Genomic DNA, 16330 nt, shown 5'->3' on the forward strand with positions numbered 1-16330 from the left:
TCAAAATCAAATAAAAATGGGAAGAGGAGTGATATTAGGAGATCATGCTTGATAGGGAGTGGATTAATTGTGGAGGTTGATGAGAAAGGAAAGAGACGGGTTTCTTGGTATAGCACTAAAGAGGGAGTAAAAAACTTTAAATGGGTAACATGAGCCTGTATAGAACTTGGCAAATGTAAGTTAGGTTTGGGCCCTAACAAGTTGGTAGCCCAACAGACACTTAGTAATTCTAGTTTAGGCTCAAGTACCACAAGCCCAAACACTTTTGAGCTTGGGGAGTGTTCCAAAGATTTTGTAGGGCCTATACTCTCTTCCCATAGTCTCGAGAAGGTTGGGGAGAGCCCTTTGGTGCCTCCGATGAGCTCTATGGTGCTGGCACAGGTGGCGAGATGTCTTGTGATGCCATAGAAGGCATGGGTTAAGGCTGAGAATGCCCAAAAGAGTTGCTCGATGCCTTTGATGAGTACTGTTTCTCCGATACAAGTGGCGTGATTCACCAAGACACCAATTAAGGACTATGATGAGGCCAAGAAGGCTGGAGAGAGACTTTTGGTGCCTCCGATGAGCTCAGTGGTGCCGGCACAGGTGGCTGGATGTATCGTGATGCCACAGAAGGCGTGGGTTAAGGCTGAGAAGGCTGGAAAGAGACTCTCAGTGCCTCTGATGAGTATTGTTTCGCCAATACAGGTGGCGTGATGTACCACGTCTCAGAAGGACTATGATGAGGCCGAGAAGGCTAGAGAGAGCCTTTTGATGTCTTTGACGAGTGTTGTGACCTCAACACAAGTGGTGCATTGTCCCGCTAAGCCTTGGAAAGTTTGTTCTGACACTGAGAAGGATGAAGAGATTCCTTCGGTGTCTCCGATGAGTATAGAATTGCCGGAAAAGGTGACGCACTGCCTCTAGAAGCCTTAGAAGATGGTAAAGAGTGTCATCTGCGATGGAATTTGCTCTTTTGGCTTCAAACTGATGAATGGAAGATCGGGTTTGATAGTTCTATGGTCGTCGAACCTCATCCCGTTGCCATGATTGGTTAGCCCTTCTTTCTTCAATCTTCTTATAGGGTTGTCGAAAGCTAGTCTTTTGGGCTTAGGAGATATGGGTGGGAAGGAGAATGTAGTGTTTCATGCAGATTCTCTTAGCTTATCTAGGGTTTCCTTTTCAGCGACAGATGCAATGGTTTTATCAGTGGGTTTGGGTGAGAGCGAGGAATTCTTAGATTGTGCTCCTCTGAAGATTATTACTCCAAATGGGTTGACTACTTCGGTAGAACAGGAGGAGGACGATGAGATTTTGAGCCTTGAGGCTAAGTTGAATATTTTTGGATGGGTGAAGCACAGAATTTCCGGTTTCAGTAAATTGGTTGGGCTTTCTATGAGCCGTCATGAGACACTATGCATTGCTCTATAACAAAGGTTGGAATCTGTGAAGGAGGCAACCAATGTGTTACATAGGGAAGTCAGTGGTAATCAAAAAGTTGTTAAATCTAAGAACAAGGGAAGAAGAGAGCTAAGAAATTTGGTCTCATTGGTGAATTATGATTGGAGATAGAATGTTTAATTGGTGCTTCTGTCAGTAGTTGGGAGACTTTAGTTGTTATGAAGCTAAAAATGATTTCAGGGAATGTTAGAGGTTTAAATGATCCTCAGAAACGTTTGGTAGTGAAAAATTTGTTACAAAAGTGGAAGTGTGATGTAGTATGTCTACAGGAGACAAAGATTGCAAGGATTAATAGACAAATTGTTTGTAGTTTGTGGAGTTGTCCGTATGTGGATTGGGTTGCTTTGGAGGCGGATCAGACTGCTGGTGGGGTATTGATTATGTAGGATAAGAGGGCTTTGGAAAAGATGGAGGCCATGGTTGGTACTTTCTCAGTATCAGTTAAGTGGCAAGGGGTGGTAGACGGTTTTATATGGGCATGCTAAGGGGTTTATTTTTCATATTAATTGCTCAATAGAATCCATGGCCCAGAAAAAATTCAAACGATTGGAATTAAAAAAGAAATAGGTTTCTAATATATAAATAGAATAGTTTTTGTTAGGAGTCGATCATTGGACATGAGGAGAGAAAAAAAAAATCAAATGAAAAGATAACGTATCAAGTCTAAAAGGAATTTCATAGAACAAATGTCATGTTGTACAAAAATAACATATACAGAACAACTAAATAGGTGAATTCAAAGCAACCCAAACTAAGCATTTAAAGAAAAACACATGTAATAAAATTAACAATTAAAGAGAGAAAAAAACTTCAATCACAAAACTAAATCACATAAGCTCAATATAAAGTTCTAAAGAACATAACAATTTATCAACCTAAAGCAGAGATGCAAAAAAAAAAAAATCACCAAAAAATTGAGAGAGAGAGAGAGGGTCTTTTTTTGTGAGGGAAAATAATGTAAAGAATTGAAGAGAGATTGACAAATTTATAGTAAGAGTGTGAATAAGAAATGACAAAACAAAGGAAGATGAAGAGTGATACGTTTTAACGTAGAGGGTAGTGGGGAGATGAAAATGTAAGGTAGAGGGTAATGGGGAGATGAAAAGGTAAGGGATAGAAAAATGTTAGAGAAAGTATAAATATTTAAAAAAAAATTAATAAATGTTAAAAAAAATTATAGGAAAATTGGAAAGAAAAATGATAATGACGTGGACACTGATAAGGCTTAACTGAAGTGTAGCAACAATAAATGCTACCCTTAAGCTTTTAGATATATATAGATTATGGACCATCACTGGCAAGCTAACCCAAAAGGCTTTTCATGGGAGTCCAATAATTACGAAGGGGCATAGTTAAATGCTACCCTTAAGCTTTTAGATATATATAGATTATGGACCATCACTGGCAAGCTAACCCAAAAGGCTTTTCATGGGAGTCCAATAATTACGAAGGGGCATAGTTAAATTGAATCAGCTAATTTTTTATACCTACTCAAATTAACATGGTTTGGCTAATAAGTTCTTGCGCATATGATTCATCTTCCAACTATCAACACAATTCATGCCAACCTAACAAAACTACCCATCTTTTATCACTGTAATAGTATAGTGCCCATGTAATATAGTGACAATCTCCATAGCTCTTTTGATCATCCTCCACACTAAAAATTTAGCTCCATCATGTGTCACGGCCATTCTGAACCCTAGCATCAGTACTGATCTTATAAAATGATAAAGGCAACATTGCAGGCATAAGGGTATGCATGGAGCTTCCTAGATCAGTAGCTGACATGCACAAATCCAAATTTCCTAACCTGAAGGCACGAAATTATCATGGAAGTGAAAACCCAAGCCCAAAAATAGGATCACAAAATTGCAATAGCTTTGAATGTAGAGGTTGTACCTTTCTAGGATCAAAATCAGATAAAAAGAAAATATTAATGTAGGTGTAAATCCACCACCAATACCATTCTAGTAAAGATATAAAGGCCCATAAGTTATGAAAATTATTCATCAGAAGAACATTAAATAATATCATTGCAAATGCCATTTTAGCCTAGCTTGTTCTATATAAGTATGCATGAAGGCTTCCTCCAATGAATTCGTATATGGTAATAAATCACCTTCAAATAAATGAAGTTGAGAGGTAAGGTGGCATTTAATCAACTCCAGCTGAACATAGCTGAGAGACAAGCTTGACTACTCCCCACATGGGTGCATCATTCTGCAAGTAATACAATAAGCTGTATTAGCAATATAATCCTTATTAAGGATACGATATCTTTGGCAAAATCTAGCTAGACTACCCCAACATCCAGACGTGCGTAGTAATACTAATTTTTGTGCTTGTGTAGAGATCTCTTGTAACCAAAACAGTCTTAACTTTACATCATAGAGAGTTGACTCCCACATTTTTTTCTGATCAGAAGTTCCATTAATGTAGACCCTGCATACAAAATGCTTCAATACTTGGGATGTCATATGGTCAAGAAGATTACTGATGCGGGGGCAACAAGGACAAGGAAGAAGCTTTATCAAGGCCATTTCAAATTTATAAGTTTCAGTTTATTCAATTTTAGACAATAAGGATATTTTAGGAATCTAATAAAATATGGAACGGGACAGATCTACGGGATGCAATTAATTGGAATTTCATGTTTTGTAATAAGGCCACACTTGTTCTATTCATGGTTTTAATTTGAGCCCGAGATAGCTTGTAGACCAAGTTGGCTTCTGGTTTTAAGTAGATGCAATAGGCGTTAATTTTTTTTTTTTTTTTTTTTTAATCATTGGTTTATGAATTTTGTAGAGTTTGGAACTTTGATGCGGCCATTGAAGATTAATTTTTTACTACTTCACCAATTCGTCTATTCAAGATTTATTTTATGGGGTCCATATGTGAAGTCCAATCAAAGTTTGGTCATGTGGTTTTAAAAATCTACTTGTGTCCTAGAGTTAAATCAATTTTTAATTTAGGTTTTTGTTCGTATCAACCCAAAAAAAAAAAGTCTTTGTTTAACACAATATGCTCAATTTTGTATTAATGGCAAAAAAAAACCTGTAATTTCTTCAATCCCTTGAATAAAAGGTATTTTGATAGTTTAGTCTTTTTTTTTATTTTTTGGAAGAATTTGATAGTTTAGTTGAGTCTAGAATTTTCTAGATCATAAGTATCTAAGATTTTAATTCATTTATGTCCAATTTAGTCTTTTTTTTCTAAACTATTATCAATAGAACATATATTTTTGGTGTCCACTTTTTAAATTTTCCAAAATGCCCTCACACATTAATCACAATAAATTTTAAAAACTTCAAATCATAGGATCAAATAAGGGAAATAATAAATTTCAAACACCTAAAATTTAGGTACATTTAAAATTTAAAACAGATTCCCCCATATTCCCCAAATTCATATAACTAAATGTATGTTTCTGGCTTTAGAATATTAAAATAGAGTATAAATATGAAGTTCTTATAGCTTCTTCTACTTTTCTTTTTTTTTTTTTTTTAAATTTTTAAAAACACATGTAGTTCATGTAAGAGACTAGTTAGTTATAAATCTTATTAGAATTCAAACTAAAATTTCTAATACTACTAGTACAAGAAAGAGTTCTTACACATATTTATGCTCAATATACTTAAAGGATAGTGCTCAATATACTCAAAGATAGATGGAATTGATTAATTATTGGGTGTTTTCAAGCACCTTTGTGTGTTCTTTTCTCATTTTTTCTTCTCTCTTTCCCTCCTCTTTCTTGTGTTATTATTCACAGGTACTATTTTGCATAGTTATCAGAATCAAACCAGAGGTCGACCTGGCTAAAGGATTGGTTCATTAGTTCAACCGTACATTAATTAATTATAATAAAATATTTTATATTTATAAAAATAAGTATAAAAAAAGTCATTAATGTAAATTATAAAAAGGAAAATAGAAAAATTATATCATATGACAGAAATTTAGAACAAATAAAAAACTAAACACATCATTCATGCAATTGTAAAATGTTATATAATTATATATAAATTATAGAGGCATGTAGATAATCCATTCTAATATATATAAGATTTAACAACTAATAATATAAATACACTGAAAAGTAAATTCTTGAAGTAACATTATAGTTTAATAAATTAAAAAAAATACATAAAATAAGAATAACATACTTAAGGTTTTCAGGTTTGACACATCTCCTAGTAGCTCTTAGTGGCTATAAGTACTTTTTTGCTTATTTGAATAGCTATCATAGTTAGGCTTGAAATACCATTGTATCCATCAAAATAAGAATAGCTATCGTAGTGGTAAATGGTATTGACTGAAAAAATATAATAATAAACAAAAATGTAACTTTTCTAATAGTAATGCACAGAATGACACAAACAAGTAGGTCTGGGGCTTAAGATTCTCTTATTTTTCCATTCGGTCTTGTCTTATCCGTGGTTCAAAGCAATTCACCTGTAAAGTTTCTGTGGTTTTCACAGTTTGAGACTGTATCGTTGCTTATCCGGTATGTAACTTCAAACCATTCCAGATTTTATTTCGAAACACAGTTTAACCAGTGGTCCGGTACGGCATTTATAATACTTCTATTTTGTTCATTCAGCACATAAACACTAAATTTCTTTCTTTCCTTCTTCAAAACCCTAAGTCAAGCTGTATCTCTTACCTATCGAAATCCATAAAACCTCACTTTCTCTATCAAAAAGCCATAAAAAATAATAAATAAATAAATAAAACTCAACAACCCCTAGCCAATCTCAAGCCCTAACCCTTTCTTTTGCAACTCAAAACCCAAGATCCAGAAATCAAGCCCTCACCCTTTCTTCTACGACTCAAGACCCTAGATCTGGAAATCCTACTAGAACTTAATTCACCACAAGTACATGTTAGACATATTCCCCAATTAATCCAACATCACTCTCTTCAGTTAGGTTCTTAGGAAAACCCTTATGTTTTAGGTTATTTTTCTCTCTTTCTTATCACAAATCTGGTCCTACATCAATTACCCAAAGACAAAGTCATTCTAACAAAATGAATGTTGCCAAATCCACAGATTCATCTAGATAGCTATACAAGATTTTTCATCAGATATTTTGATTGCTTAATTTAGTCAGATAAAATCATTGCCTAAGGTTGTGACAGCAGTCCAGGAGAAGAATACCGATTAACAAGACTATTCTTGAGGCACACCAAAAAAGGAGGAAATAGACAAACCAAATATGTGTTGTTACAAGGCATTCAACTCACTAGGCCCACTGGTGCATGTAATAACTTATTTACCAATTAGAAAAAGAAAAGGAATTCAACTCACCAGGTAAACAACATCAAAGGCTTTGCTGTAGCTACTAAGAGATTTCTCAATATGGTCATTCCTGAAATACCATTTTATAGGGTTTAGTAACTAAAAAAGTATGTGATTACAGAATTAATAATAAGCAAGGAAGATGGACAAGTAAAAGAAGCCTCAATATCATGATTAAAAACTAACAAATAGATTGCTTGTCCTCAGTATTATTTTTTATGCGTGATTACAAGGATACAACATTAGTGGTGCTTTAAAGCTTTAACTAAAACAAGTGATCACTCAAATCTGCAACTGAAAATGACCATAGCTTCCCGCAGAACCAAATAACTGATCCTTTTCTTTCAGCAGCTATTGCACTTTACACACAGATTCCAACTTGCCAATCAATATAAATTTTATGGCATGGTTTTTACTCTTTTTTGGAGGGTGTGGGGGATGGGGGAGAGGGGGGATTGGTTACTAGTCATGCCCAAAGGTGACACAAATAGAGTGCCCATCTCAAAGTATTTATAACAAGAAAAACTCACCTTAACCAGTCCTTGGTAATATAATCAAGCATCTATAATTTAGTGATAATCTGATATTGATAACAAAGACAGTCACTTTTTTAAGCATCTTTTTCCCATTAATCAAAACTAATCCCTATTTCTCTTCCACAATTACAAAGAAAACATCTTCTACGTCCACACTTAGCACTGCATAGCTTGATAACCTGCTAACTGTAAAGTATTCCTCTACAATCTTAACAGAGTGTTTGTTTCACAGAAACAGATCAATAACAAATCATATGATCTTATAAACCATCTTTCAGCAGCAATGTAATCAATCTATACACAATTGAAAAATAAAATTAATAGCTTTGAAAAGGCACCCTCAGTTGAACAACACAAATTCCTGTAAAGAATAAGAGGCTAGAAGTCTAAAATACGTTTTACTTGCAAATTATTGTAATTACAACTTCAGATGGAGTTTAAGGAACTTGGCAGTTTGGAAAGCACAGCTCTTATCTTTCCATTTAGCTGCAGGCTGTTCAATTGCACCCTCTTCTGGTTTCAACAGCATGTATGCACCTCCTACCTCAATCTATTTTCCATCAGGCAGGCTACCCACATCCATTCTTACCTTAAAACAAGGACATTATAATTGACACCTTGTTTTCTTTTTTATTTCCTTTTGAATGGTATGGTGTGAATACACACTTGCCTTGTTGGTATTTTGGCCCTTATGAACTAAGTGACTATAGGTGAGGTCGTTCTTCTAAATTAGAGTCAATGATGGGCTTCAACGCTGAACCCAAATCTCACTCTCCTTTGATTAGATTTTAACAAAGAGTTGCATGATGTTAACTAGAGCAGTTACCTTTATCCAATGCCAGTGAGAGCAAGCCCTAGCTCATTCTATCTTCCTAGTTTCTGTTTTTGGATAAGTAATGATATTTTATTAAGAGAATAGACTACTATATGCGCACAACAATGAACACAATGCACAAAAACAAAATCATTCTTTGAAATCTACAAGGGAATTGCTATTTAAGACCCCACCCACACACAAGACCAATCATATCTAGATCTAATCATCAATGATTCCAACTGAGAAATTGATCTTTCTGGATCTTCAAAAGTTTGTCTGTTTCGTTCCCTCCACAATATCCACATCAAACATAGAGGGACAACATACCAAATATCCAATGAGTGCTTCCCAAACCAATTTCTACGTGCAAACAAGAGATCAACTACCCACTTAGGTAACCCATTTAATCCCAAAAACTCTAAAGACAAAGCTCCACAAAGCATAAGCAAGATCACAATGTATCAATAGATGATACACCATCTCCCCACTGAACCAACCAACTAAATATGAACCTCTCTTGATTAGATTATCACAAGTAAGAATCATCCACCATGTTGCTATCCAAACAAAGAATGAAACCCTTTTTGGAGCCTTTACCCATAAAAAACTCTTCCTAGTTTCTTGAACTGCTCAAGAACATTCCTGAACAAGAAACTTGTTGGATATGTTGCTACGCTACAGTCTCCATCCTCAAACAAAAATCCTAATCAGGAAAACCAAAAGAGCTCTAACATGAAAAGAATAAAATCAGCAAAAAGGATTTGGAAACAAACATTTAGTTTACAGAAATAGAAATATTAAACAAAGTGCAGAAACAGTAAAAAAAAAAATTAGATCTATTGTCTGGTACCAGGATTTGAGAAATTTGAAATGTTCGATTGTTATCCAAGAGCATTGTGCAGTGAAGGAACTAAATATGCATTCTATATGCTTTTACAGCGACTGATGTTAATCCAAAATTAATTTTCCTAGAACTCTTCATAAATGTTTCAAAATATATTTTCCAATGACAAAAAGAAAAAGGAAATATGATAGCATCTCACAAGCACTTTACATTACATGAGGATATAAGTACATGTAGTGATAACTTCATAGAATTCAGACAAAGGAAGACTTATATGTTTAAAGATGGTTAATGAACAGGGATATATGTAAAATTTATTCAAGTGATATACTAATATAATAAGAATAGTTTTTTTCTTTTTTTTATTATTTTTTTTATTTTTTTATATAAGTAATATAATAAGAATAGTGGGTGTTGGGAAAGTTTAGAAAACTTACAGAAAACCCACTGATATTCGAGTCTCATAGTTCAAACCATCAGACATTCCCAAGTCTCCAATGTGATCACCAAGAAGCAGCACATTGGTCCTCCTCTTCACCGAGGCATTGTCATCAGTTGACCCATTAATATCACCCAATCGGTCATGTAAAGGAGCAGCCATATCAAGAGCATGCTCATTTTTATTGAGGCTATGAATAGTCTTCCCTGTAAATATTTGCAAGCATAATTAAAAACAGATCCAATATGAAAACCCTGTTTTATAGGTCTAATATAAAAACCCTAAGACAAAAGTAACCAGAAATGATTAAGTTATTATACATTACTTGCTTAAAGATTTTTTAACGATATGTATATAACGGAAATACTAACATAGGTATGAAATTAATATTCTGTTGTAAACTGGCACTACTCAAGGATCATTCAATTGATACCCAAAAAACTTGTCATCAATTAAATATGAACTTGACAAAATAATCATGTCAATTTCACTATACGACTTTCTTGTGTGTTAGTTTTATCAAATAGACACAAATATCTCAAAAGAACTCATTTCCACTGTTTCAGAAAGGAGTTCATAAAACTCAAAGAATGCGTGCCAGATTTTCTAAGCTAACACAGCAAACTCCATGGACAGAAACTCAGAAAGTAATCTAATCAGGCCATTATAGATCAATTGAAAGCTTCAGACATGCAACTTTATGTAGATTACATGCAACTTTATGTAGATTACAGGAAACGCATGAATATGAAGTGGAACTCACTCCTATTATTATAATAAGTTTCTTCAAGGGTTAGAAGAACTAAAGGATACCTTTAAAAGAGACAAGGCGACCGTCACTGTCAAATATCATTCTGTTTGAGACAATTTTAACATTTTTGAAAGATCTATGAAGTTTCTGCCTCAGGACCTAGTACGGTGAGAAAAAAGGCATCGACGCTTAAAAAGAGTTCAAGTCAGGCCTAAACTTAATGAATAAAGGTGACGTGTTTGGAATATGAACCACTGTAAGGAAAAATTTGTTAAACTAACCTCTTCTATGATATCAGCAAGCCCTGCGGAAAATATAAGAACAGGAATGTCTCTTTCCTGCAAATTATAAATAGACAGAGTAAAATATTAAAAAAAGGCAGAATGTCTCGGATAACCAATAACCAACATAAAGCGATCAGCTAATCTAGCTAGTACTATACAAAACAGACCCAAAATCAAAAGACCAAATTTTTCATTGGATAGCTTGGAATACTTTGTGTCACAATCATACAAGTCCCAGATTAGAGTCCGGGGAAAAAGAAAATACCTTGGTTGAGATTAGACTTACCTCCAAAAATTCAAAAAGTTCAGCAACACCCTCCCTAAAAGCAATTGAGGCATTAGCAACGGATTGCTTTATTGCATCATATGTAAGGCCTCCCTCAATAAGAAGTGCATGAGTTTTCCCCCACCTGCAACAATGGAATCAACAGTTATATTCATAGGCCATATAATTAACAAGGGATAATTTTCCAACAAACATAAACATTTAGATGGATAATTTTCTTATTGGTACCAAATGGGTTTTGTACCCATGACCTTATCGTCCACCCACACTTATGAGACAAGGAAGTGCCATTAAAGCAAGGGCTCAATGGAATTGTTGGGGAATAACTAAATTGTCTCATTTAGATGCTTATAAGCTACAATAATGGTTATATTAGATTAAAGAAAGGCATCACAGTTATTGATTTCATGTACCACTCCTCCATGAGCCTTGTTTTCTCTTCGATTGGAATTGTTGGGGAAAACTCTAATGGATGATAATATTCAAATAATTGCCGCCTCTTGGCATCAAATTCTGGATTCTCCTGTCGCAAAAGGCCATGACTGCCTACACATGTTATTAGAGAAAACTGAAACCTAATCCTACAAACAGAGTTATAAGAAAGAAAATAATTACATAACAAAGTAATTGCCGTAAAGACTTACTTGACCCAAGTTGGCCATTGATCGAATACTTTGTTAATGTGCGATCAAAATCTGCAATTACCTGATATTGAAAATAAAAGAATACAATGTGGGTTAAAGAGTAAACTATGAATATCCACTCCAAAAAATTATTCAAAAGAAATGAAGAATTAATTGATCCTCTCTCCCATTTGTTTTCAATTCGATAAAAATAAATTTATATTATCTCAAGCCCAATTCTTCTTGTTACCTAATAAGAACATAAACAACAACAAAGAAAATAAACAACACGATTTCTAAATATGAGCTCTGATTACCACTAACATAATGCAGTAATTGAACCACGGACATGTGCTTATAGAAGCAACAAACTACCACTATCCATAAACGCCTCTCGTCACATAAATCACGTTTCATATCCAAAAAACAAACAAATGTGAAATTCTATTTTTTTTTTAGTGGTAATTAAAGTACCATGAACCCCTCTATTTCAGCTCGATGGAATGAATTCTAGAACAATTTTTAATACATAATATTAGTATACACCAATACTAATAATATGTCAAAAACCCAAAGGAGTTGGTTTAGTGATTCTTGGGTTCAAAATCTCTTTCCTGTAATAATTTAGTGTGTGTTGGACGAGGGACTACATATACTCGAGAGAATAGTCAGATACTTGAAGAGTTCTGAACAACCTCGTTTGTCAAAAACTAAAATAATTAATAAAATTGGAATTGTTTTTTTTTTTTTTAGTTTTAATTTTTAAATGTTTGGTTAGAACTATTCAATTTTAACATTAAGAATTGAACATTGTTTGGTTTTTGAATTATTCAGAATTTCACCATAATGAAAGCCAAAAAGACCTGGAGTTTTTGATGACCAGTGCTTCGAATTGCAGCGATTTTCTTGTCGAGAAGCTCACGGTCACCGACTACCATCTCGGAAGCAACCGTGGAGATGGAGATATCATTTCCTTCCATGCCGATTGGTAAACTATTGAACCAAACCCTAGCCAAGAGAAAAAATGAAAGTATGTATATACATACGTAGATGTACGTAAATGCAAGGATTATGAGTGTGAAGGAAATGTAGATGTATAATACTGATAATAATAAGTATCTGAATTATGAAAGTGTGAAGTTTTGATTTGGGAGTGAAGAGAGAGGAACCTGGGAGTGGGAGCAGAGAAGGAGTGTTTGCGAACGGTGGTGAAGGTGCGAGGGATATTGGTGATGATGCTGCCTTGCAGTCGATTACTCATTTGAGTGTGTTTCTGTTGATCGAAAGGGAAATAATTTATTGCCCTTCCTGCATCTCGCTCTTCTTTTTTTGCATTGCATTTAAATACTCTATTTATTTTTTTTTTTTTTTGCAGGTAAAGGAAAATAAAATTTCTTTCCATACTAGTTGGAAAAAAAAAAATCAAAATTTTCATATATATCTTTTTAGTGTGAATTTTGAAAATCCAACTCTTTAATTTTATATCCCTTATGTTTTTAATATGCATATCAAATTTCATTCAAATTGAATATTATTTAGTATTTGATCAATAAACTTATTTTTTATACACAATTTTAGATCATAAAAATTTGAAATTTTAACATTTGTTTGATGAGATAGTTTGGAGAGAAACTTTGTTCAGTAAAGTATGTATAATTATTCCATTAAAATAAAAAAGTATGTATAATTCTAATATTTACTTTAATGGACACTCCTAAAAGGCTTGGGCTAATTTCAGCAAACTTTTCAAAATTTGATCAACTTAGTCTCTAATAAAAAAAGGGGAGATTGATCAACTTAGTCTTTGATCCAAAAAGGGGGGAAATTTGTGTTACGGTTTAGAGATTAAATTAGTCATTTTTGAAAAATCTTAAACATGACTGACATTAGTGTAAACTTAGGTACAGTATCTTAAGTGTTGTTCCTTATGATTTTCTCTTAAGATTCAGTCATGTGGCTACTTAATTAAAAAAATATACTTTCATCCCATAAGAAAAAATTCACATGACAAAATCTTTAGAGATGAATCTAACGAACAACACCTAAGTACTGTACCTAAATCTTATCCTTAATTTATTATCTATTCTACACTAAGGTTTTTCTTTATAAAAATATTATATCAACAACACTTTCACATTAGATTCTAAGTGGTAAGTTGTTGCTAACTGTTACTAATAAGTAAAATAGTAATTTTAGTAGTAAGTTTTAAATTAGAACCAATAAAAACTTACTACTTAGAATTTATTGTGAAAATGAACTTAGCACTTCTCTTTCCCTTATCACACTAATTTTTTCTATAGTTTAAATTAAGACACTCAATTTCTCTAAAATACAAATTATTTATACTAATTTTCATTAAATGATTAAAAAATTTAAATATTTTCTATTTTCTATTTTCTATTTTACCATCCACTTAAAAAAAAAAAATCATCAACACTGCTTCTAATAGGAAATTCGGTATTTATTAAAACAAATTAAACTTTTTAAGATTTGTTTCAAGATGAATGAATGTACATAATTTATATTTTAAGAGAAATGAATATCTCATTCTAAATTAGTAGAGAAGTGAGTATAATAATAAAATAAAAAAACACAGTTGGTGGTCACTCCAATTTCCCAACTATTAACAACTCATACTGTTTCTACTGCATTTTAAATAATAATAATAATAATAAAATAAAAAGTAGTAGAAGAATGATAAAAATATTATATCAACAATACTTTCACATTAGATTCTAAGTGGTAAGTTGTTGCTAACTGTTACTAATAAGTAAAATAGTAATTTTAGTAGTAGGTTTCAAATTATAACCAATAAAAACTTACTACTTAGAATTTGTTGTGAAAATATTGTAAAAGTGAACTTAGCACTTCTCTTTCCCTTATCACACTAATTTTTTCTATAGTTTAAATTAAGACACTCAATTTCTCTAAAATACAAATTATTTATACTAATTTTCATTAAATGATTAAAAAATTTAAATATTTTCTATTTTCTATTTTACCATCCACTTAAAAAAAAAAAAATCATCAACACTGCTTCTAATAGGAAATTCGGTATTTATTAAAACAAATTAAACTTTTTAAGATTTGTTTCAAGATGAATGAACGTACATAGTTTATATTTTAAGAGAAATGAATATCTCATTCTAAATTAGTAGAGAAGTGAGTATAATAAAAAAAAAAAAAAACACAGTTGGTGGTCACTCCAATTTCCCAACTATTAACAACTCATACTGTTTCTACTGCATTTTAAATAATAATAATAATAAAATAAAATAAAATAAAAGTAGTAGAAGAATGATAAAGTGCCACAACAGTGTCCTCTCATCTCCTTAAGCATGACAAATACAATACCAGCATCAAAATTCATGGGCTTCGTAACATTGGAACTTGAAGTTCCTAACAGCCCACGAACTCCGAGTTTTGATGGTCTCCTCCTGGCTCCATGAATCATATCCATGTTTTTAGATGGACAAAAATTAAGTACAGTATTTTAGGGGTTAGTTTTTAGTTTTTTTTTTTTAAATTTAATTATGTGGTTACTTAACTTAAAAATACATTTTCATCTCATGAGAAAAAATTCAGATGACAAAATGTTAAAAGAAGAACTTAAAAAATAGCACCTAAGTACTATACATAAGTCTTGCTCTTTTAGATTATACTTAATACTAGCTAGCAAATATGGTTGTGTAGTTTTCTTATTAAAAGATTCATGTCACTTCATTAATAATTTAAATGTAGGAAATTGTTGCGAATTTTCAAAATAGATTAATGTTTAGCTACAAAATTAATTGTAACTTTAAGTTACAATTTTACTCAATATTTTTTTATTAGAGGTAAATTTTTACAAATTCACCGTTAGATTATATTTTTTTTCTTATATCCTTCATGTTTGCAAAATTTCTAAAAAATTAAAAATTAATCGTTATGTCATCAATAAAATGTTTAAATTGCAAATTTTTGTATTTTAAAATTATGCATAAAATATAACCTTATAGATCATATGGTAAATAATATTCGATTGACACCAAATTTAACATGTGTATTATGAGTATAAAAAATATGCAATTCAACGATTAGATTTTCAAAATATATAATAAAATTTTGCAATTAAATTTTATCCTTAAAATATGCACTGAATTGCATTTTAGTAAAGATTGAGGTAGGATCTGTACATGTGAAAGACACCTGAATGTAGGTGATATTTGTGGCTGCAGCATTAATCTTAAAAACATGCAATATTCAATATATACTAAATAAAGTAACTTATTTCTTTTTCCGAAAAAAATTATTATTTGGTAGAATATTCAATATATACTCAATAAAGTAACTTATTTCTTTCTCAATTTACTTTTGACTCCCTTTTTTTCCTTACTTTTCTTTTCTTCCATCCTTTCGTTTTTTGCTTTCATATCAGTCGTAACTCCACTACAATTGCATTTTCTCTCTCTGCTCCTGCTTATCTTTTCCTCTTCACTATCATTGCATTTTCTCTCTCGGTTCCTGCTTACCTTTTTCCTCCTTTTTTTTTTTTTTTTTTTTAGAAACGATTTTAATCAATACTTGGTAATATAGAATTGTTTAAAAATTACTTTTGGAAATAGCCTTGTCAAAAAGTCTCTTATTGGAGAGACAAGTCAAGCCTAATTCCGTCTCTTCAAAAGACAAGTATATGTTGTATCTAGAGTTGGTCATGCTAATATGGAATTAAAAAAGGAAAAAAAAAAAAATATATATATATATATATATATATATCATCTTTTCAAAAGACAAGTTTAGTTTGAAACATGGAACTCATCTTTGGAAAAAAAAAAAAAAAAAAAGTTCCACTTAGTCAACATTGTCTTTCAATTTTTTTTTTCTTTTTTTTTTTTGAAAAACACAAAGCACTGCTATTTAAGCAAATAAATTTTAAAATGTATTATTAAACAACAATGACCTGAAGAATGTGATAAAAAAAGTGAAAAATAAAAAACAAAAGGAGTGTAAGACTCAAGTTAGTGTAGTA

At 32.1% G+C, this 16330-nt stretch overlaps 1 protein-coding gene across 7 annotated transcripts; it reads right to left on the bottom strand.

Moving 5' to 3' along the window:
• Positions 1–2842: 2842 nt before the first annotated feature.
• LOC126722116 (uncharacterized) lies at positions 2843–12637 on the bottom strand. 7 transcript variants are annotated; one of them, XM_050425265.1, is made up of 11 exons: positions 12492–12637; positions 12186–12330; positions 11344–11404; positions 11113–11245; positions 10700–10823; positions 10411–10467; positions 10192–10288; positions 9377–9584; positions 6752–6812; positions 3563–3663; positions 2843–3253 (listed from the first exon to the last, which is right to left on the bottom strand). In XM_050425265.1, the coding sequence occupies exons 1-10, from the start codon at positions 12581–12583 to the stop codon at positions 3598–3600; spliced, it is 1044 nt and encodes a 347-aa protein (XP_050281222.1). In that variant the 5' UTR covers positions 12584–12637; the 3' UTR covers positions 2843–3253; positions 3563–3597. The 7 variants fall into 7 exon arrangements, 5 of the variants coding, with proteins under 5 accessions (XP_050281222.1, XP_050281225.1, XP_050281223.1 ...); XM_050425266.1 differs by lacking the exon at positions 2843–3253 and adding an exon at positions 3289–3346; XR_007653966.1 differs by lacking the exon at positions 6752–6812.
• Positions 12638–16330: the final 3693 nt, after the last annotated feature.

This window comes from Quercus robur, chromosome 4 (genome assembly GCF_932294415.1).
Source record: "Quercus robur chromosome 4, dhQueRobu3.1, whole genome shotgun sequence".
In the NCBI taxonomy this organism is placed as follows: domain Eukaryota; kingdom Viridiplantae; phylum Streptophyta; class Magnoliopsida; order Fagales; family Fagaceae; genus Quercus; species Quercus robur.